The 27950-nt window shown below is 39.0% G+C and overlaps 1 protein-coding gene across 1 annotated transcript in view; it reads right to left on the bottom strand.

Annotated features, from left to right (window-relative positions):
* Positions 1–1026: 1026 nt before the first annotated feature.
* TTL (tubulin tyrosine ligase) overlaps positions 1027–27950 on the bottom strand; it is a 111021-nt gene continuing 84097 nt past the window's right edge. Inside the window, exons 6-7 of the mRNA XM_053711949.1 lie at positions 13356–13499; positions 1027–2973 (exon numbers count right to left, since the gene is read on the bottom strand). Coding sequence (XP_053567924.1) covers positions 2859–2973; positions 13356–13499 — 259 coding nt within the window. The 3' untranslated portion in view covers positions 1027–2858. The remainder of the gene's footprint in view (positions 2974–13355; positions 13500–27950) is intronic.

The following is a 27950-nucleotide window of genomic DNA, read 5'->3' on the forward strand; positions in this document are numbered from 1 at the left end:
ATCATTTTCCTCTTACAAACAGAAATCTTCATCTCTTTTCTGTTTCAGAGTAAATAGTACATACCAGCACTATTTTAAAATAACAAACTCTTGATTGAAGAATAAAAACTACATTTAAACACCAAAAAACTCTAAGCCATCTCCGTGGAGATGTTGCCTGTACAACGGCAGAGAATGACTGGGGAAGGCGGAGCCTAGGAGGGATCATGTGACCAGCTTTGCTGGGCTCTTTGCCATTTCCTGTTGGGGAAGAGAATATCCCACAAGTAAGGATGTCGCCGTGGACCGGACACACCTATGTTGGAGAAAAGGAAGTTAGCTATATAATGTTGTGTATTTATTTCCTTTTTATCTCTATATCTATTAGTGCAACAAGTTTGGGGCAAACATTTGCACCAAATTTGTAGAAATAATATTGTCCCCTTGCTTTGTAATGAGAGACAAAGTTGTAGCATAATCCATCAGTAGTAATATATTTTTATCCCTATATCTGCTAGTGCACCAAATGTGGAGCAATAATATTGTTTGATTTAGAAAGGATATATAATTTTAATAAAGTTTCTAATTTACTTTTATTATGTCATATGCTTTATTCTCTTGCAGCATCGAACATAAGCTTTTGGTGTTTTCCGACTCACATTGAGTTCTATGGAATCTGCGACCTCAAGGGTGGCGGATTGAAAACTAGGTACGCTGAGTCGGAAAAGAAGCGAGTGTAAATGTAAAATATTTGATAACTTCGTGAGAGCTTCAAATAGTGTCGATTAGGAGGGCGAATGTACACAATTCCGCTCGAATACCAGGGTTTTCAACTTGCATCGATCCGAGTCAACATTTCAACATTTGCCAATCTTGACGCTTTGATAACTACGGTGGATCAATCTTGCAACAATTACGACGCGGAATTCCAGGGTATTTTCAGTTGACACTTTGATAAATAGGCCCCCAATACTTGAATCCCCTTTAAAATACAAAACTGCCATGATAGAGTATATGGTCACTCACAAATAAGACAGGACACCTGTAACATGTTAATAGGCCTTTATTCAAGAGGATCCATATTTAACATGCTATGACATGATCTTCACTCACTGACAAAAGCTATTTCATTCATAGAAATAAAGGGAGTTGCAATGTTGGTGCATGTTAGAATATGGTCTTGTAATACGAAAAAGTATAATATGGTGTAAACTAAAAAAATAGGCTTAAAAAAGAATCATATCTACAGAACAGCATAACATACAGTGACATAATTACCTTGTACAAATCTAGACAGTGTATGGATGTCTCGGGGTATGTGCCTACACACGTTCCTTTGATTCAAAAGGGAATCGATAAAGAGGTATCTCTTGGATTCTCTCTGAATCCACATATTTTGTTGGAATGGTAATCACCCATCATATGACTTGTAGTTCCAGCGAGCACACATGCAATCTACATTCATTACTCAACATACAAGAGTGAGTTGTAAATCTTATAAAAAAGGGTGCTTGTGACTCTATTCCCTTTGTAATCTCTACATGTACCTTGTCTTGAAAATAAATCCACCCCTTCCAGAATACATTAAAAACCTGCAATAAAAAAAAAAAAGTTCCTACTACAATCAATAAGGAATTAAAAGCAGGTAACCTACCAACCAGACATAACAATTGCTGTTATACAACCTTAGGATTAAAGGGACATGATACCCAAATGTTGAAACACTTGAAAGTGATGCAGCATAGCTTGGAAGACTAGAACATATCACCTGAACATCTCTATGTAAAAAAGAAAAATATTTTACCTCAAAATGTCCATTGTAAAGGACTTAAGCAGCAAATCAGTATGCCTGTCCCGGGACTTGCAAAGGGGTGTGCCTCATACACACTCATGTTATTTCCCTATTCAGTTTAAGGAAGTTTACTATGAAATCTCATGACCTCACAGTTCATGACCTCAGCATTGCTGATGCAGATTGGCTGCTGTTCATTTCTTTCTTTTTTTTTTACCTGCAGCTGGACAGTAACTGAAAGATAACTTTTTTCCTGAACACCTAATCTGGTGAGCTGAGGAAATTAAGGTAAAATATCTTACTTTTTTACATAGAGATGATCAGGTAATATTTTCATGGCAGCTTTTTACAGTTATGCTGCATCACTTTCAAGTGATTTAGCATCAAAGTATTCTCTCCCTTTAAACACTTATAGTCTGAAATGCTTTAGGAAACCATGTCCTGATACTGCTGGGTTGCACAAGCATCTTTATGTCTGTTTAATAAAGTTAATTCTGCTTTTCACTAATTTGTAAAAAATGTCAGCAACTTTAATTTGATGCTGTTTACATTTCCTGTGAGGGAACAGTGACACCCAGGATACATGACAAAAAATGACTACACAGAAGGGATGGTAGCGAGCGATTCGGTTTTGACCACATCTGTCCTTTTGATTTATTTTCCTGTGGATGAAAGTCTTGACAAAAAACAATAAAATCGGAACTAGAACAAAAAAATGCAAAATACTAAAAAATATTGAGCTAAGGCACTATAATGAATCAAAGAAAGTCTTCCTCACATTCCAATTTGCATGTCGTATGTCAAAGATGATACATTTGCTTCTGATCATTACTTAAAACTTCATGTCCCATTTAATTGCCATTGTCCGCTTCACCTACCTTTAAATGAAAAAATAAAATGCTAAAAACTACGTTTTGGCATGGAAAAGCAAAGCTTTGTCCTCTTCACTTTGGCTTATCCATTTTGTTTTACATTTTTATAAATAGTGTCCGCTTATACTTTTTTGATGCTGCGTGAAATACTGGTCATCTGCGTGTCTGACAATAAATAAGTGGCTGCAGTGCTTGGGGGTGTAGATAAGGCATTATCAGAGTCTTATGAATATACTGTCTGGGTTTTGCTTCTGCGCTGCGTCGCTGAGTGGAAACACTGTGGATATGGCCAAATCCACAATGCCTTGGCAAAGCTCTGTGTAAAGTTTCCTTTAAAAGAAAAACAAAAGGACAAATAATTATTTAGGTCTGAAACATCAGTGAGCATCAATTCATATTACCCCTTTACAAAAAAAGTAATCAAATAAACTGTTCAATGTACCTTTATGTTTAAATCATTTTTATTATTAACAAATTCTTTGTACATAAACCAAACAATTTCCATGAATTATACAAAGAAGAAATTATTATTTCCTCCCGTCCGATCCTCCAAAGGAGCAGGAAGTAAACAAATTAACATATTGGAGGATAGCAGCTTTAACACAGTCTTACAACCTTTCCCCCACTACCTCTCTAAGTATCTAAACCCCCATCATGCTTTTGGGAGTTTCTCTGTTGGATGTTGTGGACCTTGTGAAAATAATTAAGTTACATATTCCAGTAGTTGGTCCTCTACCAGTGGGTTCACAAATAGAATAGTTGTTTCTGATCTGACTATATGTGGGGTTATCATCTAACAATTATACTGATGTAAATAGGTTGTTTTACATGTATTTTTCTAATAAACATTTAAAACAGTACAAACAGTGCAAATGAAATTCCCTCTCCCGAATTCCCCTTTCATTTATAAAGGGTCTAGCAAGAAGATAGTTATTGGGGAGGAGGAGGGAGGGAAAACATAGGATAGGGAGGGGGGGGAAGCGTCTCTGCCTCCCAGCGATCCTCTAAGGTCTGCTGAATTTGCTCATATACAGTGTTCAGAATACCAATTGTACATCCTATCGTCCTCTATGAGATGTCGGGTTACTAATCCAGTAGTACCATATCTTCTGGAAAGAGGTTCTATTATTTAACGTATCCACTGCAGATTCATACATAGTATAGGTATGGCTAATCTTATTGTATACTTCCAACCATGGGGGCGAGCCTATCTTCCAATATTTTGCAATACACACCCTTGTCACTGTACAAAGGATTCTGATGAATGTGTTAATATATCTGTGAAATTTATCTATTTGTTCATGTAGTAGTGCTTGTTGGGCAGTGAGTGTGACCTCCTCCTCTAATAATTGACTAATCAGTGTGGAGAGCCTCTGCCATGTCCCACGTATCCCCTCACAGTCCCACCACATATGTCTATAGGATCCCAACTCCCCACATCCTCTATAACATAGTTTGCTTCCATTTGGCTGCATATGGGCCGTCCTTATTGGGGTTAGGTACCATCTAAATACGGTTTTCATCACATTTTCCTTCAAATCCATACTAATTAACCCCCTATCCGCTTCCTGGATCATTCTCTCCCACTCCTGTATGTCCTTAACCATATCTAGATCTTTTTCCCACGCTAACATCATCATGGATTTGGCTCTGTTGGGTGGTGTCTGCAGTGCAAGGTATATTTTAGAAATATTGTGTTTAGTTCTCGTAAAGCTTGCGCCACAGGTCTCTAATATCGTGGATTGTCCACTTCTTGAGATTTTCAAGAAGGAGTGTAAAGATGAGTGTAATTGGAGGTAGATGTACCAGTGGAGTTTTGTAGGAGCTAGCTTTGACTGCAGCTGTGTAAAGGGGAGCAACTGACCCTTCTGTATCACGTCCGCTACCCTGTAAAGCCCCTTGTTTTCCCATTTGGCTACTATCACACAGGAGCCATCAGGCATGAGGCATCTAATTGGGGTCAGTAAGGAGAATTCAGGAAATAAGTCTGGTCTTTTAAGTGTTTGTCTCCAGGTTTTTGTGGTCAGGTCTGAGGTGTATGTTTTAGTAAGTTCCCTATCTGGGGTCACAGGATGTGCATCCCATAAAATCGAATCTCTCTCCCCTCCCATCCCCCTTAGGAGACAAGAGTCTTGGGCCAGTCTGGCGGCTCTATAGTATTCCATTAGGTCAGGAGCGCCCACTCCTCCTGCTGCTCTACTTCTGTTTACCACTTGTCTTGCTATTCTGGCCAATTTTGGGCCTCTTATATAAGCTAATATTTCAGTTTGTAGTTTAATAATATCTGTCCTAACTATTTTGATGGGTAGGGCTCTAAAAAGATATAAAAGGCGTGGAAGTACATTCATTTTAATCAACGCTACTCTCCCCATCCAGGAGAAACCGCACGTTCGCCATTTAACAAGGTCGTTTCTGATCTGGCCAATAAGTGGGGTGTAATTATGTTTGTATAAAAGATGCATCTGTACCGGGAGATTAATACCTAGGTATTTGATTGTTTTGGAGACCCACCGAAATTCAAAATTAAGTTCAATAATTTTACGCGTGTGTGGAGGAATAGCTATCGGTAGGAGTTCACTTTTCTCCATATTAATTTTGTAGCCTGATATATCTGAAAAGTCGTTTAATAACTTATGTAAATTAGGGAGTGATAAGAGAGGTCTGGTAAGTGTAAGCAGGATATCATCCGCGAATAAGGATATTTTGTACTCAGATTGATTCACCCGGACTCCCGAGATGTCCGGGTGACTCCTAATTTTGGCCGCCAGTGGCTCAATGCAGAGGGCAAATAATAGGGGTGACAGGGGGCATCCCTGTCTTGTCCCATTTAGTATGGGGAAAAGAGCGGATTTGTATCCCCCCAAGACAACCTGGGCCCGTGGGTTTGAGTATATTGCCTGCAAAGCTTTCAAGAAGGCATCATTGAAACCTAGTTCTTCCATGACCGTAAACATATACTTCCAGTCTATTCTGTCAAACGCCTTCTCCGCATCTAAAGATAGAATTAGAGAAGTTTTCAATGTACCTTTAAAAGGAACACGAAACTTAAAAATTGCTCTTCGTGATTCTGCAACAATTTTCCAATTTATTTCTATTATCATTTTTTCTGCTAGTATCCTTTATTGAAAAAGTTGCAGTGCACTACTGGTAGCTTATATGAACAAAAAGGGTGAGCCAATGACAAGGGGCATATATGTGGGGCATATATGTGCAGTCACCAATTAGCTGCAAGCTCCGATCAGTGCATTGCTGTCCCAGGTACCAAGAGGACAAAGCAAATTAGATCATATAAGTAAATACCAAGTTAAAACAACTTTCCAATCAGAATTATTAATGTCTAATTTTGACATTACTGTCCCTTTAAAGCCCTTCTTATAGATGGTGACATCCTACTGCATTGTTCTATAGTTTATTTGGCCATGCAACACACTACAAATTGCTAGCTTTTAGTATATGAGTTTATTTAGGCACAGCAAAGGAGGTAAAACAAGCATTAGTCAACAGCAATACCTTGCCTGCAAATCTTACTTATAATAGACCAGCTTTAAAGGGACATTGTACTGTACAATTGTCTCTCATTTACAGTGGTTATTGAAAAGAATCACCCCCTTGAAAATTATCACATTTTGTTGCTTTGCAGCCTGAAATAAAGACACAGTTTTTGTTTATCCAGTTATAATTACTCAGTGCAACTTATAACATCCAAGTGAAAGATATAACACCAACATGTCAAGCAAAAATAAAGACAATCAAAAACAGAATCACTGAGTTGGAAAAAGGATCAACCCTTGTGTCAGTATTTTGTTGAACCGCATTTTGCTTTAATTACAGCCTTTAGTCTATTGGGATATGTCTCTACTAACTTTGCACATCTAGACTGTGCAATATTTGCCCACTCTTCTTTGCAGAATTTCTCCAGTTCCGTTACATTTGATGGTGACCGTTTGTGGACTGCAGTCTTCAAGTCATACCACAGATATTCAATGGGGTTTAACCTGGGCTCTGACTAGGCCATGCAAGGACATTCACCTTTTTCTCCTTCAACCACTGTGTGGTTATTTGTTGCTGTGTGCTTTGGGTCATTGTCATGTTGGAAGGTAAACGTTCTTCTTCCCATTGACAACTTCCTGGCAGAGGGCAGCAGATTTTCCTCAAGAATTTGACGGTATTTTGACCCATCCATTATTCCTTCTATCCTGACAAGTACTCCAGTGCCTGCTGCAGAGAAACAGCCCCATAACAGGATATTATCACCTCCATGCTTTACTGTAGGTATGGTGTTGTTTGGATGGTGAGCTGTATTGGATTTCCTACAGATATATCGTTTGGTGTTGAGGCCAAATAATTAAATGTTAGTCTCATCTGACCATAACACCTTTTTCCATGTGGCCTCAGAATCTCCTATGTGTGTTATCGCAAAGCTCAGTCGTGACTGCATGTGGCCTTTCCTGAGGAGTGGCTTTTTTCTTGCAACCCTCCCATACAAGCCACATTTGTGGAAATTCATGATATTGTTGTCACATGCACACGACTACTCTGTGTCATAAATTCCTGCTTCAGAGTTGCTGTGAGCCTCTTGGTAGCCTCTCTGACCAGTTTCCTCCTGGCTCTTTCACCCAGTTTGGAGCGATGTCCTGATCCAGAGAGGGTCTGCGCTGTACCAAATCCTTCCACTTCTTAAAACTAGACTTCACTGTGCTTCTAGGCATTGATAAAGCCTTTGATATTTTCTTGTATCCATCTCCTGACTTGTGCCTGTCCACAACATTATCCCGGAGATATTTTGACAGTTCCTTGCCACCCATAGTTGATTGTTTGCTTCAGTTGCACTACCAGGGACAGAGATGCTCCAGAAAAGCTCTTTTCATGCTGAGTTAATCAATATGCCCACAGCTGATTGCAGTTGAAGGTCAAATGGCTTTATGTGTGCCATTGAGAAGGCGATTAGCAACACCTGATTGAGTTTACAAGTAATTTTAGGAGGGGTGATCATTTTTGCAACTCAGTGATTCTGTTTTTGAATTGTCTTTATTTTTGCCTGACATGTTGGTGTTATATCTTGCACTTGGATGTTATAAGTTGCACTGACTAATTACAAATAGATAAACAGAAAATGTGTCTGTCTTTATTTCAGGCTGAAAAGCATCAAAATTTGATTATTTTCAAGGGGATGATTATTTTCAATAACCACTGTAATATGTTCCAAATGATAAATTTTACCTATTGGAGTATATACAATTGATTATAAATTATCTTTATTACTGTTATGCTGTCATTTGAAATAGCTGTTTTTGCCTTTCAAAACCACAACCTATACTGAAAATATGAATATTTTTGTATTCTCTAAAGAAAAGCTATGTAAACAAAAATCAGCAGCACCCCAGTAGGGAGTGAGAGTGACAGATATAAAATTGTTAATTTTCAATTGCTCTCTATAGTATACGCCTTTGTTTATAAACAGATAGAGGCATGTGTGTATAGACAGATAAAATAAAGCGATGTGTACATAGGCGTCACTACAGGGGGGCGAGGGGGGGCAACCGCCCCCCCCTGAAAATATTTTGCCCCCCTATTTGCCCCCCCAAAGAGATCTACTTCATTTACGGTGAGTAGCTGCAGGGGTGGAACAATCACTGTTGCAGATGGGGCTCATAGACATAGGAACAGCACACCACTCACTGCTTACTCAATCTAATCTCCTCCAATGTGCTGCTTAAACACTCGGCTGCTGCGCTAATATAATGCAGCAGATAGTTGATCAAGTCAGAGAGAGTGAGCAGTGACTGTTTACAAGCAGCACCATGCTTTCAAAGTTTGCCTTCCGAAACCAGGAAGTAATTGCAAACTAACCATGGCAACCATGATGTCATGAATTTGCTGTGTTCCTGCCTGAGTGCTCTAACAGGAGTTCTGTGCTGACTGACAGCTGCATCATCCAACCATCAGCAAGCAGCCCGCGCTCAAGCCTCACACTGCACATCGTGCTGCTGACAGGTGCAGCTTCAGGAGGAAAGAGCTAAGTAATAAATCCTTTTTTCATTTACACTGTGGCTGCTCAGAAAGGCAGAAGTTGTTTAGAAATGAAGATAATTTTGTATTCTTCATTGTAAACTCTTCATGCCTTTCCTGTGAAAAGTAACTTGTTGTTTTTGTCACTAATTTAATTAATTCAAACATTTTTATGGTATGCCATGCTGCCTAACTACAGAATAAAAACAACCTATTTCCCCTGAAATAAAGCTTACTGCTCTAAAATCAGCTTGCATGGGGCAAAACTAGAACATGAGTTATATGTAAATAAATGTGTATTTCCTTCTCTATGTATGCATGTGTGTATAAATGTATGTATATTTGTATTATGTGTATAAATGTATGTGTGTATAAATGTATGTATATTTGTATTATGTGTATAAATGTATGTGTGTATAAATGTATGTATATGTGTATTATGTATGTGTGTATAAATGTATGTATATGTGTATTATGTATGTGTGTATAAATGTATGTATATGTGTATTATGTATATGTGTATTATGTATGTGTGTATAAATGTATGTATATGTGTATTATGTATGTGTGTATAAATGTATGTATATGTGTATTATGTATGTGTGTATAAATGTATGTATATGTGTATTATGTATATGTGTATTATGTATGTGTCTATAAATGTATGTATATGTGTATTATGTATGTGTGTATAAATGTATGTATATGTGTATTATGTATATGTGTATTATGTATGTGTGTATAAATGTATGTATATGTGTATTATGTATGTGTGTATAAATGTATGTATATGTGTATTATGTATGTATATGTGTATTATGTATGTGCATGTGTATTATGTATGTATATGTGTATTATGTATGTGTGTATTATGTATGTATATGTGTATATGTATGTGTGTATAAATGTATGTATATGTGTATTATGTATGTGTGTATAAATGTATGTATATTTGTATTATGTGTGTGTGTATATGTATGTGTATATAAATGTATGTATATGTGTATTGTGTGTGTGTGTGTGTGTGTATGTATGTGTGTATAAATGTATGTATATGTGTATTATGTGTGTGTGTATATGTATGTGTGTATAAATGTATGTATGTGTGTATAAATGTATGTATATGTGTATTATGTGTGTGTGTATATGTATGTGTGTATAAATTTATGTATATTTGTATTATGTATGTTTGTATAAATGTATTTATGTATGTGTGTATAAATGTATGTATATTTGTATTATGTATGTGTGTATAAATGTATGTATATGTGTATTATGTATGTGTGTATAAATGTATGTATATGTGTATTATGTATGTGTGTATAAATGTATGTGCATGTGTATTATGTATATGTGTGTATAAATGTATGTGCATGTGTATTATGTATATGTGTGTATAAATGTATGTTTATGTGTATTATGTATGTGTGTATAAATGTATGTGCATGTGTATTATGTATATGTGTGTATAAATGTATGTGCATGTGTATTATGTATATGTGTGTATAAATGTATGTTTATGTGTATTATGTATGTGTGTATAAATGTATGTATATGTGTATTATGTATGTGTGTATAAATGTATGTATATGTGTATTATGTATGTGTGTATAAATGTATGTATATGTGTATTATGTATGTGTGTATAAATGTATGTATATGTGTATTATGTATGTGTGTATAAATGTATGTATATTTGTATTATGTATGTGTGTATAAATGTATGTATATTTGTATTATGTGTATAAATGTATGTGTGTATAAATGTATGTATATGTGTATTGTGTGTGTGTATGTATGTATGTGTGTATAAATGTATGTATATTTGTATTATGTATGTGTGTATAAATGTATTTATGTATGTGTGTATAAATGTATGTATAGTTGTATTATGTATGTGTGTATAAATGTATGTATAGTTGTATTATGTATGTGTGTATAAATGTATTTATGTATGTGTGAATAAATGTATGTATATTTGTATTATGTATGTGTGTATAAATGTATGTATATGTGTATTATGTATGTGTGTATAAATGTATGTATATGTGTATTATGTATGTGTGTATAAATGTATGTATATGTGTATTATGTATGTGTGTATAAATGTATGTATATGTGTATTATGTATGTGTGTATATGTATGTGTGTATAAATGTATGTATATGTGTATTATGTATGTGTGTATAAATGTATGTATATTTGTATTATGTATGTGTGTATAAATGTATGTATATGTGTATTATGTATGTGTGTATAAATGTATGTATATGTGTATTATGTATGTGTGTATAAATGTATGTATATGTGTATTATGTATGTGTGTATAAATGTATGTATATGTGTATTATGTGTGTGTGTATATGTATGTGTGTATAAATGTATGTATGTATATGTGTATTGTGTGTGTATGTATGTGTGTATAAATGTATGTATATTTGTATTATGTGTGTATGTATGTGTGTATAAATGTATTTATGTATGTGTGTATAAATGTATGTATAGTTGTATTATGTATGTGTGTATAAATGTATGTATAGTTGTATTATGTATGTGTGTATAAATGTATGTATAGTTGTATTATGTATGTGTGTATAAATGTATTTATGTATGTGTGAATAAATGTATGTATATTTGTATTATGTATGTGTGTATAAATGTATGTATATGTGTATTATGTATGTGTGTATAAATGTATGTATATGTGTATTATGTATGTGTGTATAAATGTATGTATATGTGTATTATGTATGTGTGTGTATAAATGTATGTATATGTGTATTATGTATGTGTGTGTATAAATGTATGTATATGTGTATTATGTATGTGTGTGTATAAATGTATGTATATGTGTATTATGTATGTGTGTGTATAAATGTATGTTTATGTGTATTATGTATGTGTGTATTATGTATGTATATGTGTATTATGTATGTGTGTATAAATGTATGTTTATGTGTATTATGTGTGTATTATGTATGTGTGTATAAATGTATGTATGTGTATTATGTGTGTATTATGTATGTGTGTATAAATGTATGTATATGTGTATTATGTATGTGTGTATAAATGTATGTATATGTGTATTATGTGTGTGTGTATATGTATAAATGTATGTATATTTGTATTATATATGTGTCTAAATGTATGTATGTGTGTATAATGTATGTATTGCTAAATTCTCTTGGAATCCTTTGTGGTACAGCAAACGTGGGTAGGAGCAGGAGCAGCAATACACTACTGGAAGGCAGCAGCTGATTGGTGGCTGCACATATGTCTCTTGTCATTGGCTCACTTAATGTATTCAGCTACCTCCCAGTAGTGCATTGCCCCATCCTTAAACAAAGTATACAAAGAGAATGAAGTAAATGTGAGGACAATTGTATGGGTGATCTGAATCACGAAGGAACATTTTTCAGTTTCATGTCCCTTTAACAAAAAACTATATACTATATGCTTATATTAAAGGGACAAAGAACGTGCAAAAAGAACATGCTGTATGTTAGAGCATTTAATTATTACACTGGTGCTTGTATACACCTATTTGTTTAACTCTGCAAAAGGGTCAAACTGATAGTCATCTCCAGCGCAGCAAAACACTATTGGAACTTAACTAAAAACATATGGTGAGCCAATGACAAGAGGCATATGTGTGTGTGACCTCCAATCACCAGTTAGCTTCCAGTAGTGCATTGCTGCTCCTGGATACAAAGAGAACAATGTGAATTTAATTACTCGTAGTACATTAATGCATGCTCTGTCAGAACTAAAATTCTTTATTTTTAAAAGGACAGTCTACTCCAGAAATGTTATTGTTTAAAAAGATAGATAATCCCTTTATTGTGGACAGATAAGATCCAAATCCCACAGGACCACCACCACTAGGGTTCAGGATTCCCCCCTCCCTGGTATAAGGTAAGACTCAGGGAGAGGGGAATACATTTTCGTTTAGTTTTTTTTTTAGTACCCCAATACAGCCCCTATCCCCTCACTACAGCCCCTATCCCCCCACTACATCCCCTATTCCCCCACTACAGTCCCTATACCCCCACTACAGTCCTATACCCTCACTACAGACTGTATTCCATCACAACAACCCCTATACCCCAGTACAGCTCCTATCCCCTCGCTACAGACCATATACCCCACTAAAGCCTCTATCCTCTCACTACAGCTACTATCCCCTTATTTAGTTTTTTTTCCGTGGCATGATTTAGTGGTGAATGATTAGTGCCCCCCCAGTTTTGACTGTGGTATCTTATGTGCCCCCCCTATATATTGTTCCTAGAGTCGCCACTGGATGTGTATAGAGAAATAGATACATGTGTATGCCCTTTTTGAAAGTTCAGCCCATTTAAATGGGCAGTGTTTTCAATCAGTAAAAAGTTATTACATTTACAGAAATAAACCTAAAGGAGCTATTTCAATATGCTTTACACTCTGTGGCTGGTATAACAAGTCTAATTGTAAACACATTAAGGGGAAACCAACACTGTCCCTTTATGTGGAACATTTATTGAAGCAGATTTTTTTTCGGTGCACTGTTTAATTGCACACACATAATAAATATATATATATATCTATATATATCTATATATATCTATATATATATATTTATATTGAGTTCCTTTACATATGTCTAGCAACGTTCCAAAAGCCAGGAGTAAAACACCTTTTGAAAGAATAAAAAACAAACTGCTTACTGAGCACAAGCTGGGGCGCCATTGACTTCTATCAACCAGACTTTCAGATTTCTATCCACCATAAAGTCAAATCCAAAGAGCTGAAAGCTCTGGTAAGGCAAATGTTTTGTGCAGATCGCAGGTTCTATGCAAGTCAGGCAGAGTCTGTACAGAGAAATAATAAGCAATTTGAATGTAGTGCACAGTATACGGCAAGCTTTATATACATAAAGACCACACAGAGTCATCACACCACAAGGAAGAGGAGCGATTATAAATAGCTTCTAACATAAGCATTGTAATATGACGTATAATGTACGTTACAATAATAAAGAAAAAAAAGAAAAAAGAGTTTATAACAGAATACCCTACTCACAGATTACCTAAACACATTGTCATAATACTAACAATATCCTGTAGAGATCATCTTAATGATTAATAGCAGAGCATTAACTCACTATCATTTTCATATACATATACATGGCTGTGTTGCACTGCACAATTAAAGGGGCAGTCAAGTCCAAAAACAACTTAAATGATTCAAATAGGGCATTTTAAACAACTTTCCAATTTAACTTGTATCACCAATTTTGCTTTGTTCTCTTGGTATTCTTAGTTGAAAGTTAAACCTAAGAGGTTCATATGCTAATTTCTTAGACCTTAAAGGTATTTTGACAGTTTTTCGCCACTAGAGGGAGTTAGTGCATGTGTTTCATATAGATAACATTGAGCTCATGCACGTGATATTACAGAGGAGTGAGCACTGATTGGCTAAAATGTATAAAAAGTCTGTCATAAGAACTGAAATAAGGGAGCAGTCTGCAGAGGCTTAGATACAAGGTAATCACAGAGGTAAAAAGTGCATTATTACAACTGTGTTGGTTATGCAAAACTAGGGAATGGGCAATTAAAGTGCCATAAACATGTTGAAATCTGTGCATATTCTAAAAGGGCTAATTAAGTAAAAAACAGAATTTATGCTTACCTGATAAATTACTTTCTCCAACGGTGTGTCCGGTCCACGGCGTCATCCTTACTTGTGGGATATTCTCTTCCCCAACAGGAAATGGCAAAGAGCCCAGCAAAGCTGGTCACATGATCCCTCCTAGGCTCCGCCTTCCCCAGTCATTCGACCGACGTAAAGGAGGAATATGCATAGGAGAAATCATGATACCGTGGTGACTGTAGTTAGAGAAAATAATTCATCAGACCTGATCAAAAAACCAGGGCGGGCCGTGGACCGGACACACCGTTGGAGAAAGTAATTTATCAGGTAAGCATAAATTCTGTTTTCTCCAACATAGGTGTGTCCGGTCCACGGCGTCATCCTTACTTGTGGGAACCAATACCAAAGCTTTAGGACACGGATGATGGGAGGGAGCAAATCAGGTCACCTAGATGGAAGGCACCACGGCTTGCAAAACCTTTCTCCCAAAAATAGCCTCAGAAGAAGCAAAAGTATCAAATTTGTAAAATTTGGTAAAAGTGTGCAGTGAAGACCAAGTCGCTGCCTTACATATCTGATCAACATAAGCCTCGTTCTTGAAGGCCCATGTGGAAGCCACAGCCCTAGTGGAGTGAGCTGTGATTCTTTCAGGAGGCTGCCGTCCGGCAGTCTCATAAGCCAATCTGATGATGCTTTTAAGCCAAAAAGAGAGAGAGGTAGAAGTTGCTTTTTGACCTCTCCTTTTACCAGAATAAACAACAAACAAGGAAGATGTTTGTCTGAAATCCTTTGTAGCCTCTAAATAGAATTTTAGAGCACGAACTACATAAAAATTGTGCAACAAACGTTCCTTCTTTGAAACTGGATTCGGACACAAAGAAGGCACAACTATCTCCTGGTTAATATTTTTGTTAGAAACAACTTTCGGAAGAAAACCAGGTTTAGTACGCAAAACCACCTTATCTGCATGGAACACCAGATAAGGAGGAGAACACTGCAGAGCAGATAACTCTGAAACTCTTCTGGCAGAAGAAATTGCAACCAAAAACAAAACTTTCCAAGATAATAACTTAATATCTACGGAATGTAAGGGTTCAAACGGAACCCCTTGAAGAACTGAAAGAACTAAATTGAGACTCCAAGGAGGAGTCAAAGGTTTGTAAACAGGCTTGATTCTAACCAGAGCCTGAACAAAAGCTTGAACATCTGGCACAGCCGCCAGCTTTTTGTGAAGTAAAACAGATAAAGCAGAAATCTGTCCCTTCAAAGAACTTGCAGATAATCCTTTCTCCAAACCCTCTTGTAGAAAGGATAGAATTTTAGGAATCTTTACCCTGTTCCATGGGAATCCTTTCGATTCGCACCAACAGATATATTTCTTCCATACTTTATGGTAAATTTTTCTAGTTACAGGCTTTCTAGCCTGAATGAGAGTATCAATGACAGAATCTGAGAACCCACGCTTTGATAAAATCAAGCGTTCAATCTCCAAGCAGTCAGTTGGAGTGAGGCCAGATTCGGATGTTCGAACGGACCTTGAACAAGAAGGTCCCGTCTCAAAGGTAGCTTCCATGGTGGAGCCGATGACATATTCACCAGATCTGCATACCAAGTTCTGCGTGGCCACGCAGGAGCTATCAAGATCACCGAAGCCCTCTCCTGATTGATCCTGGCTACCAGCCTGGGAATGAGAGGAAATGGTGGGAATACATAGGCTAGGTTGAATGTCCAAGGTGCTACTAGTGCATCTACTAGAGTCGCCTTGGGATCCCTGGATCTGGACCCGTAGCAAGGAACCTTGAAGTTCTGACGAGACGCCATCAGATCCATGTCTGGAATGCCCCATAATTGAGTTATATGGGCAAAGATTTCCGGATGGAGTTCCCACTCCCCCGGATGAAATGTCTGACGACTCAGAAAATCCGCTTCCCAATTTTCCACTCCTGGGATGTGGATTGCAGACAAGTGGCAGGAGTGAATCTCCGCCCATTGAATTACTTTGGTCACTTCTTCCATCGCCAGGGAACTCCTTGTTCCCCCCTGATGGTTGATATATGCAACAGTCGTCATGTTGTCTGATTGAAACCTTATGAATTTGGCCTTTGCTAGTTGAGGCCAAGCCTTGAGAGCATTGAATATCGCTCTCAGTTCCAGAATGTTTATCGGGAGAAGAGATTCTTCCCGAGACCATAGACCCTGAGCTTTCAGGGAGTTCCAGACCGCGCCCCAGCCCACCAGACTGGCGTCGGTCGTGACAATGACCCACTCTGGTCTGCGGAAGCTCATCCCTTGAGACAGGTTGTCCAGGGTCAGCCACCAACGGAGTGAATCTCTGGTCCTCTGATCTACTTGGATCGTTGGGGACAAGTCTGTATAATCCCCATTCCACTGTCTGAGCATGCACAGTTGTAATGGTCTTAGATGAATCCGCGCAAAAGGAACTATGTCCATTGCCGCAACCATCAAACCTATTACTTCCATGCACTGCGCTATGGAAGGAAGAAGAACAGAATGAAGTACTTGACAAGAGCTTAGAAGTTTTGATTTTCTGTCCTCTGTCAGAAAAATCTTCATTTCTAAGGAGTCTATTATTGTTCCCAAGAAGGGAACTCTTGTTGACGGGAATAGAAAACTTTTTTCTACGTTCACTTTCCACCCGTGAGATCTGAGAAAGGCTAGGACAATGTCCGTATGAGCCTTTGCTTGTGGCAGAGACGACGCTTGAATTAGAATGTCGTCCAAGTAAGGTACTACTGCAATGCCCCTTGGCTAGAAGGGACCCTAGTACCTTTGTGAAAATTCTTGGAGCAGTGGCTAATCCGAATGGAAGTGCCACAAACTGGTAATGCCTGTCCAGAAAGGCGAATCTTAGGAACCGATGATGTTCCTTGTGGATAGGAATATGTAGATACGCATCCTTTAAATCCACCGTGGTCATGAATTGACCTTCCTGGATGGTAGGAAGAATTGTCCGAATGGTTTCCATTTTGAACGATGGAACCCTGAGAAATTTGTTTAGGATCTTGAGATCCAAAATTGGCCTGAATGTTCCCTCTTTTTTGGGAACTATGAACAGATTGGAGTAAAACCCCATCCCTTGTTCTCCTAATGGAACAGGATGAATCACTCCCATTTTTAACAGGTCTTCTACACAATGTAAGAATGCCTGTCTTTTTATTTGGTATGAAGACAATTGAGACCTGTGGAACCTTCCCCTTGGGGGTAGTTCCTTGAATTCCAGGAGATAACCTTGAGAAACTATTTCTAGCGCCCAAGGATCCTGAACATCTCTTGCCCAAGCCTGAGCGAAGAGAGAGAGTCTGCCCCCCACCAGATCCGGTCCCGGATCGGGGGCCAGCATCTCATGCTGTCTTGGTAGCGGTAGCAGGCTTCTTGGCCTGCTTACCTTTGTTCCAGCCTTGCATCGGTCTCCAGGCTGGCTTGGTTTGAGAAGAATTACCCTCTTGCTTAGAGGATGTAGAGTTTGAGGCTGGTCCGTTTCTGCGAAAGGGACGAAAATTTGTTTTATTTTTAGCCTTAAAAGACCTATCCTGAGGAAGGGCGTGGCCCTTTCCCCCAGTGATGTCTGAAATAATCTCTTTCAAGTCAGGGCCAAACAGCGTTTTCCCCTTGAAAGGGATGTTAAGCAATTTGTTCTTGGAGGACACATCCGCTGACCAAGACTTTAGCCAAAGCGCTCTGCGCGCCACAATAGCAAAACCTGAATTTTTCGCCGCTAATCTAGCTAATTGCAAAGTGGCGTCTAAGGTAAAAGAGTTAGCCAATTTAAGTGCTTGAACTCTGTCCATAACCTCCTCATAAGAAGATGCTTTATTGAGCGACTTTTCTAGTTCTTCGAACCAGAAACACGCTGCTGTAGTGACAGGAACAATGCATGAAATTGGTTGTAGAAGGTAACCTTGCTGAACAAACATCTTTTTAAGCAAACCCTCTAATTTTTTATCCATAGGATCTTTGAAAGCACAACTATCTTCTATAGGGATAGTGGTGCGTTTGTTTAGAGTAGAAACCGCCCCCTCGACCTTGGGGACTGTCTGCCATAAGTCCTTCCTGGGGTCGACCATAGGAAATAATTTCTTAAATATAGGGGGAGGGACAAAAGGTATGCCGGGCCTTTCCCATTCTTTATTTACAATGTCCACCACCCGCTTGGGTATAGGAAAAGCTTTGGGGGGCACCGGGACCTCTAGGAACTTGTCCATCTTACATAATCTCTCTGGAATGACCAAATTGTCACAATCATCCAGAGTAGATAACACCTCCTTAAGCAGAGCGCAGAGATGTTCCAATTTAAATTTGAATGTAATAACGTCAGGTTCAGCTTGTTGAGAATTTTTTCCTGAATCTGAAATTTCTCCCTCAGACAAAACCTCCCTGGCCCCTTCAGACTGGTGTAAGGGTATGTCAGAACCATTATCATCAGCGTCCTCATGCTCTTCAGTATCTAAAACAGAGCAGTCACGCTTTCGCTGATAAGTGGGCATTTTGGCTAAAATGCTTTTAATAGAATTATCCATTACAGCCGTTAATTGTTGCATAGTAAGGAGGATTGGCGCACTAGATGCACTAGGGACCTCCTGAGTGGGCAAGACTGGTGTAGACATGGAAGGAGATGATGCAGTACCATGCTTACTCCCCTCACTTAAGGAATCAGTTTGGGCAACATTATTATCAGTGGCATCATTGTCCCTACTTTGTTTGTCACATTCATCACATATATTTAAATGAAGAGGAACCTTGGCTTCCGAACATACAGAACATCGTCTATCTGCTAGTTCAGACATGTTAATAGGCATAAACTTGATAACAAAGCACAAAAAACGTTTTAAAATAAAACCGTTACTGTCTCTTTAAATTTTAAACTGAACACACTATTACTGAATATGCGAAAAAGTATGAAGGAATTGTTCAAAATTCACCAAAATTTCACCACAGTGTCTTAAAGCCTTAAAAGTATTGCCCACCAAATTTGAAAGCTTTAACTCTTAAAATAACGGAACCGGAGCCGTTTTTACATTTAACCCCTATACAATCCCTGGTATCTGCTTTGCTGAGACCCAACCAAGCCCAGAGGGGAATACGATACCAAATGACGCCTTCAATAAGCTTTTTCAGTGGATCTGAGCTCCTCACACATGCATCTGCATGCCTTGCTTCTCAAAAACAACTGCGCATTAGTGGCGCGAAAATGAGGCTCTGCCTATGACTAGAAAAGGCCCCCAGTGAAAAAGGTGTCCAATACAGTGCCTGCCGTTTTTTTTTAACAGAATTTCCAAGATTAAAATAACTCTCCAAAGTTATAAACCATTAAATATGCTTATAAAGTAATCGTTTTAGCCCAGAAAAATGTCTACCAGTCTTTAAAGCCCTTGTGAAGCCCTTTATTCTTATATTGAAAATTAAGAAAATGGCTTACCGGATCCCATAGGGAAAATGACAGCTTCCAGCATTACCAAGTCTTGTTAGAAATGTGTCATACCTCAAGCAGCAAAAGTCTGCTCACTGTTTCCCCCAACTGAAGTTAATTCATCTCAACAGTCCTGTGTGGAAACAGCCATCGATTTTAGTAACGGTTGCTAAAATCATTTTCCTCTTACAAACAGAAATCTTCATCTCCTTTCTGTTTCAGAGTAAATAGTACATACCAGCACTATTTTAAAATAACAAACTCTTGATTGAAGAATAAAAACTACATTTAAACACCAAAAAACTCTTAGCCATCTCCGTGGAGATGTTGCCTGTGCAACGGCAAAGAGAATGACTGGGGAAGGCGGAGCCTAGGAGGGATCATGTGACCAGCTTTGCTGGGCTCTTTGCCATTTCCTGTTGGGGAAGAGAATATCCCACAAGTAAGGATGACGCCGTGGACCGGACACACCTATGTTGGAGAAATAGTGTGCATAAAAAAATGTTTAAAAATTGATGGCAAGTATTTTAAAATATGCAAAATGGCTTACATAGCTGTGCTTTCTGGAGTAGACTGATCCACCCCCCTTATCAGTGTTTAACCTCAAACACAGGCATTGTATTTTAACCGAGTTCACAGCAGCTTATTTGCTTCTATGGGGTAGATTTATCATAGTGCGAGCGGACATGATACGATGTAGCATATCATGTACGCTGCACATCGATAAATGCAGACAGCATAGGCTGTCAGCATTTATCATTGCACCAGCAGTTCTTATGAACTGCTGGTGCAATGCCGGCCCCTGCAGATTCGCGGCCAATAGCAGGGAGTGTCAATCAACCGATCCTATGGAGCAGCGGTCTTTAGTCCGCTGCTTCATATCTTCTGCGCGGAAACAGGGGCACCAAGCTCCATTCGGAGCTTGATAATTCGGCCCCTATGCATGCTCCAGCAGATAATGAGTGTTAAAGTCTTGCATTCTACCATATCAATGGTGGATATAGATGCAGCCATAAAAGGAATTGTGTGTGTGTGTGTGTGGGGGGGGAGTTAGAGCTGTACAATTCGAACACTTAAAAGAAAGTGTTAATGGCGAGGCACTGCAGTATAAATTTGCAGGTTAAGTAATTAAAGTACATATTATTTTTAGTTTGTCTCTATCCAAACTTGTTTCATGTCCCTTTAAGGGATTATCTCTCTTTAAAAAAAAAAAAATTCTGGTGTTGACTGTCCCTTTAATTTTTTAAAACATAAATTATGCTTACCTGATAATTTTATTTTCTTCTGATAGGAAGAGTCCACAGCTGCATTCATTACTTTTATGAATTCAGAACCTAGCCACCAGGAGGAGACAAAGACACCCCAGCCAAAGGCTTTAAATACCTCCCCCACTTCCCTCATCCCCCAGTCATTCTGGCAAGGGAACAAGGAACAGTAGGAGAAATATCAGGGTGATTTAAAAAAAGGTGCCAGCAGAACAAAGCGTGGGCGGGAGCTGTGGACTCTTCCTATCAGAAGAAAAGAAAATGATTAGGTAAGCATAATTTATGTTTTTCATCTTAAACAGGAAGAGTCCACAGCTGCATTCATTACTTTTGGGAAAACAATACCCAAGCTAGAGGACACTGAATGCAAACAAAGGGTGGGTACAAAAGAGGCGGCTTCTTCGAAAGGCACCACAGCCTGAAATTACTCGACACCCTACAAAAAACTATAACGACAAGGGAAAACCGGAGCCCGGGTAACCACTCATCAGTTACTCAACCTGCAAAGTCGTGCTAGAGACCACTCAGACCCAGAGTCTGCTGAGTATAAGGCCTCTGCGGCACTCAACTCCCACAATTCCAAAACCGAAAAACTTCTATCAACCCCCGAGAGGGAGAGTAGAGGACCCAGGAGATGCGAAGGACCATCCAAAACGGACTTAAATAAAAAAATGGTCAAAATCTCTATCTACCCCCGAGAGGGAGAATAGAGGCCCCATGAGAAATCTAAAAGACCAAATCAACATAGAGCAACCCGAGGTTGCTGCAGGACCACTGTCCAGGGAAACAAACTCCCTAGGAGGACAAGGACCAGAAGATAAGTCCATAGTCAGGAGAAAACGTCACTAAGATGACCAGAAGGCCACCCTCAAATCCCCGACACAGCACCATACCAACTATGGTGTTCCAGAAACCCGCAGATTCCACCTTGTAACCTAGACAAGACAAGACCCGCCAGATTAAGCATAGACAAGCTGAGACAGGAAAACCATCCCAGCAGCTTAAAAAGAGCTCTCCAAGAGGGCACAGAGCCACCTGTGAGCAAAACTTGCGATGACCTATCCACAGGCAACAACATGATTCAGATAGAGCATGTAATTTTAAACAATTTTCCAATTTACTTTTATCACCAATTTTGCTTTGTTCTCTTGGTATTCTTAGTTGAAAGCTTAACCTAGGAGGTTCATATGCTAATTTCTTAGACCTTGAAGCCCACCTCTTTCAGATTGCATTTTAACAGTTTTTCACCACTAGAGGGTGTTAGTTCACGTATTTCATATAGATAACACTGTGCTCGTGCACGAGAAGTTATCTGGGAGCAGGCACTGATTGGCTAGACTACAAGTCTGTCAAAAGAACTGAAAAAAGGGGCAGTTTGCAGAGGCTAAGATACAAGATAATCACAGAGGTTAAAAGTATATTATTATAACTGTGTTAGTTATGCAAAACTGGGAAATGGGTAATAAAGGAATTAGCTATCTTTTAAAACAATACAAATTCTGGTGTAGACTGTCCCTTTAAGCCATCGTGGGACTCATCCCACTGAATAGTGCTGAAAAATCTCGACAACAGCTCCCAACCAGAAAATTCCGGAATCCAAGGAGCGATCCATCCAACAGCAACAGCCGCCGCCGTTAGAGAGATGGGCACTAAGAGTCCCCCCAACAAAGGGGAGGACAGATTCATAAAAGTAAACGGTCCGGGGGCGGAGCCAGCTGGAGACCAACATGGCCGCGTTTCATTAGAGCTCCGCTAACAGTCATCCTGCAGGGCTTAAAGGGACAGTCTAGTATAAACTAAACTTTCATTATTCAGATAGGACTTTTAATTTTAATCTACTTTCCAATTTACTTTTATCATCAAATTTGCTTTTTTCTCTTGGTATTCTTAGTTTAAACTAAACATAGGTAGGCTCATATGCCAATTTCCAAACCTTTGAGGGCTGCCTCTTATCACATGCTTTTTAAATCTCTTTTCAACACAAAGAGACAGAAAGTACACGTGGGCCATATAGATAACACTGTGTTCAGGCACTGGGGGTTATTTAAGATTTAGCACAAAACAATGCTAAATTTAAGACAATAGATAATAAACAGTCACAGTCATGTGATCAGGGGGCTGGAAGAAGGTTCCTAGATACAAGGTAATCACAGAGGTAAAAAGTATATTAATATAACTGTGTTGGTTATGCAAAACTGGGGAATGGGTAATAAAGGGATTATCTATCTTTTAAAACTATAACAATTCTATGGTAGACTGTCCCTTTAAATATCAAGAGTAACCAGACCAAAAAAGGCTCAAAATAGTGGCACATATACTCCTCTTGCCCCGCTGACAGGATCGAGGGGTTCAGAGGCTTAGACGGATGCCGTAAACACTGTTCACACGATGGAGCCCTAAGCTTAGGCCTCCTCCACATCAAGTCACGCCACATGGGGTGAGCAGATAGCAGAGCCGACATGACAAGCGGGGCAAAACCTATACACTGACTTCGCTGATCACCAGAATTTCCAGCTTGCACTGCAGGAAAGGACCTAACAAGAGAATCAAATCCATTTACGTAACGGAGGACACAGGACCAGCGCAAACTCCACAAGTGGGAAGATAGCAAGGTGAGGTCGCTATTAACCACCGCAACACACTTCAGCCAACTTGTAGGGGATACAGTCCCCTCATACAGCTATAAAACAACTGCAGAGTAAGTTATAGTACCGCCACTTAGGGTATGCCACATCAGAGCAGATATACACCATTTGTTGCACCACATTGAGCAAACACAAGATATGGCGAACATAGAGATGACTGCAATGTCTCTTTTGCAGAAGCTGAGTGAATCACTAAATCAACATTATAAGGAACTATCACAGCAACTTGCTGACTCCATTGAGGCACATGATCACGACAGCTCGCGGAAAGGTGATGTCTCATTCTCACATAAGCCAGATGATAAGAGCTCGACACTCAGCCATGCTCATGAGTCGTCTGCAACATTAAGTCGGTCGCCGAGGAAATCTAACACTACAGGAGACCTCACCCAAGATGGTCATGAGAACACTGACTTAATCACTACGCTCCAGAAGCAGAGAGACACTACAGTAGCCTACTCAGAGAGACTGCTGGGCTGTAAAACCGGGATTCGATCCCAAATCACAGTAGGTGAGTGGGAGCAATCTGCAGACATTCAACTTAAGATGGGTCTCTGTCTCACCCCGATGCAAAAAAACACCCGCTATGGTCATTGAATATGACACACCACACAGCTACTGGTTGGTGAGTTCTGATCCACATCCTAGGAATAGTGTTCTCATTAGCTATTCCCAGCAGTCACTGGACCCCTACTTTGCAAAGGCCGGAGTGGGTTAATCAGTCTATAGCACAGGCTATATGCCTTCAACATCGGGCAATCTGAGTCTGCACTTATATGCTCACAGATAGCTTTTATTGCTTTATACATATACACTATTCTCTGTTGAAAGCTAGTCTCTCAGTTCTTCTTGGTATACACTACAGTTTTTATTTGACAAAGTTAACTCCTTGGACTCATATTTTCTCTTGGCCCTGCACTAAATGAAGACATTGAACATGTTCCTGACAATGTCTGTCTTACTGGCTGTTTTTGTACCAAATATTCATCTAATTTTCTAGTAGTTCATGATAGAAAACTCCTGCACACATGTATAACTGTTAGTGCAAGACTACAATTATTTTTCATTATATTAGTCAGGAAACATACCTATACCTGAGACCCTGCACTATTGAATATATCATCCATGCATCTCTAGCTCTCATTAACACTAAAACTTTTAGCGCATTTCTTATAATAGCTAGAGGAAAATTTAATTCCCCTATATAGCTCCACAATGATCTGGGTGAGATATATCAACACTGAGGTGAAGGGCTATACTTTTCTCATCAGGACTACAGAACCACATTTTTAATAGTTGACTTATTAGGATATCAGAGTCAGGTGGTCAGAGATAGCCCTTTCATGTATCTGCAGGTGAAATTCACATTGGTGTTAGATACTGGTTTGTTCTCTTCTTCTATTATTTTTATGTCACCCTCCCTATGTACCATGCAACAACTCATATAATTTCTATCTATACAGGGAGTGCAAAATTATTAGGCAAATGAGTATTTTGACCACATCATCCTCTTTATGCATGTTGTCTTACTCCAAGCTGTATAGGCTCGAAAGCCTACTACCAATTAAGCATATTAGGTGATGTGCATCTCTGTAATGAGAAGGGGTGTGGTCAAATGACATCAACACCCTATATCAGGTGTGCATAATTATTAGGCAACTTCCTTTCCTTTGGCAAAATGGGTCAAAAGAAGGACTTGACAGGCTCAGAAAAGTCAAAAATAGTGAGATATCTTGCAGAGGGATGCAGCACTCTTAAAATTGCAAAGCTTCTGAAGCGTGATCATCGAACAATCAAGCGTTTCATTCAAAATAGTCAACAGGGTCGCAAGAAGCGTGTGAAAAAACCAAGGCGCAAAATAACTGCCCATGAACTGAGAAAAGTCAAGCGTGCAGCTGCCAAGATGCCACTTGCCACCAGTTTGGCCATATTTCAGAGCTGCAACATCACTGGAGTGTCCAAAAGCACAAGGTGTGCAATACTCAGAGACATGGCCAAGGTAAGAAAGGCTGAAAGACGACCATCACTGAACAAGACACACAAGCTGAAACGTCAAGACTGGGCCAAGAAATATCTCAAGACTGATTTTTCTAAGGTTTTATGGACTGATGAAATGAGAGTGAGTCTTGATGTGCCAGATGGATGGGCCCGTGGCTGGATTGGTAAAGGGCAGAGAGCTCCAGTCCGACTCAGACGCCAGCAAGGTGGAGGTGGAGTACTGGTTTGGGCTGGTATCATCAAAAATGAGCTTGTGGGGCCTTTTCGGGTTGAGGATGGATTCAAGCTCAACTCCCAGTCCTACTGACAGTTTCTGGAAGACACCTTCTTCAAGCAGTGGTACAGGAAGAAGTCTGCATCCTTCAAGAAAAACATGATTTTCATGCAGGACAATGCTCCATCTCACGGGTCCAAGTACTCCACAGAGTGGCTGGCAAGAAAGGGTATAAAAGAAGAAAATCTAATGACATGGCCTCCTTGTTCACCTGATCTGAACCCCATTGAGAACCTGTGGTCCATCATCAAATGTGAGATTTACAAGGAGGGAAAACAGTACACCTCTCTGAACAGTGTCTGGGAGGCTGTGGTTGCTGCTGCACGCAATGTTGATGGTGAACAGATCAAAACACTGACAGAATCCATGGATGGCAGGCTTTTGAGTGTCCTTGCAAAGAAAGGTGGCTATATTGGTCACTGATTTGTTTTTGTTTTGTTTTTGAATGTCAGAAATGTATATTTGTGAATGTTGAGATGTTATATTGGTTTCACTGGTAAAAATAAATAATTGAAATGGGTATATATTTGTTTTTTGTTAAGTTGCCTAATAATTATGCACAGTAATAGTCACCTGCACACACAGATATCCCCCTAAAATAGCTATAACTAAAAACAAACTAAAAACTACTTCCAAAACTATTCAGCTTTGATATTAATGAGTTTTTTGGGTTCATTGAGAACATGGTTGTTGTTCAATAATAAAATTAATCCTCAAAAATACAACTTGCCTAATAATTCTGCACTCCCTGTAGTATGCTTTGATGCACCATTATAAAGGTCCATATGATCTGTAACCTGATTTTAGAATGTTTCAAATTCTCGTTTCTATAGATGAAGGTGGGCCAAAATTGTGTAGAGACATGATGCTCTATGATACCTCTCCCTTCAAAATAGAAATTTATATTCTCTCTCCTCCTCAGCCGGCGAGGTGGGGTGAGATCTTGTAGTACTCACCATAAATGCTCATTGGTCCTACCTGATCCTTCCAATAAATTATAGGATAAATAGTATCACACCTAAATTGGATATAAGAGGATGGCTCCGCCAGATATTCAGCACAATGCTTCCTTTACAAGCACAAACAATCATATATTTTCTTAAATGAGGGCCATAATATACCTTAGAAGAGACACCCTGAATGTGCTAGTACTTATCATAATAGTAAACGTCATACCAAATTTGATCTTTTATTTAAGCTCCTCACTTGGGGTTATAGCATCTCTAGTTTGATTGGGGTTTACCTATTTTTAAAGACTAATACACTTGGGTGTCTTTTATGTCAAAAACCCATCACCAGCTCTCCGCTATGTTTAGGGGTTGGGCCTCCTAGAGGTACAAGGCTTCTATCATCACTGGTCCCACTGTATAATAATACCATTACCGCCTCATAACTTATAGTACTCCTTTATACTTAGCCCACCCCTCACCCTCTGCACTATTATAGCCTAAGAGATGCAATACCACCTCAAGATAGACTATTACTTCTGTCAACTACCCATGGCTCTTAACATTCACCTCTCCACCTCCCCCCCCCCCCCCCCTATAGCTCAGCTATGATCAGTGTTTACCCGCTGTTAAACTTATAACCCCTTGGTGTAATTAGACATCATAGGGTCTTTGATCTGACTAACTTAATGTGCCAGTTTGACCTATTGCAGATGGCCTTCGTGAAGCTGGATATTTAGTCACTTATGAAAGCTTTTTACGATATAACACACACCTATATCACCTGGCAGTTAATATTTGCTGTACCTCTTTGAAAATCCTCAATAAAAGAATTAAAAAAAATAAATAAAAAAAGTAACCGGTCCATGCTGCAAAAGCAGACTGATCCCCGACCTTCCTTCCAGGATAACGGTCCCAAGCCCCAAGGCTAGTGAAAGACCTTTTGCAGACAAGAGTCTCAGACCTTCGGAAGAAAAAAGGATGGATCTACGAGGCATCAAAGCCCCAGAGTAGAAATCTGACTGCTACTAAAAAATTAGCATGCTACCCTGAACCATGACAGGAACCTCATGCTCGGGTCCAAGGAACCCTACACTGCAGCCTTCCATAAGA

This window comes from Bombina bombina, chromosome 4 (genome assembly GCF_027579735.1).
Source record: "Bombina bombina isolate aBomBom1 chromosome 4, aBomBom1.pri, whole genome shotgun sequence".
NCBI classification, from domain to species: Eukaryota; Metazoa; Chordata; class Amphibia; order Anura; family Bombinatoridae; genus Bombina; species Bombina bombina.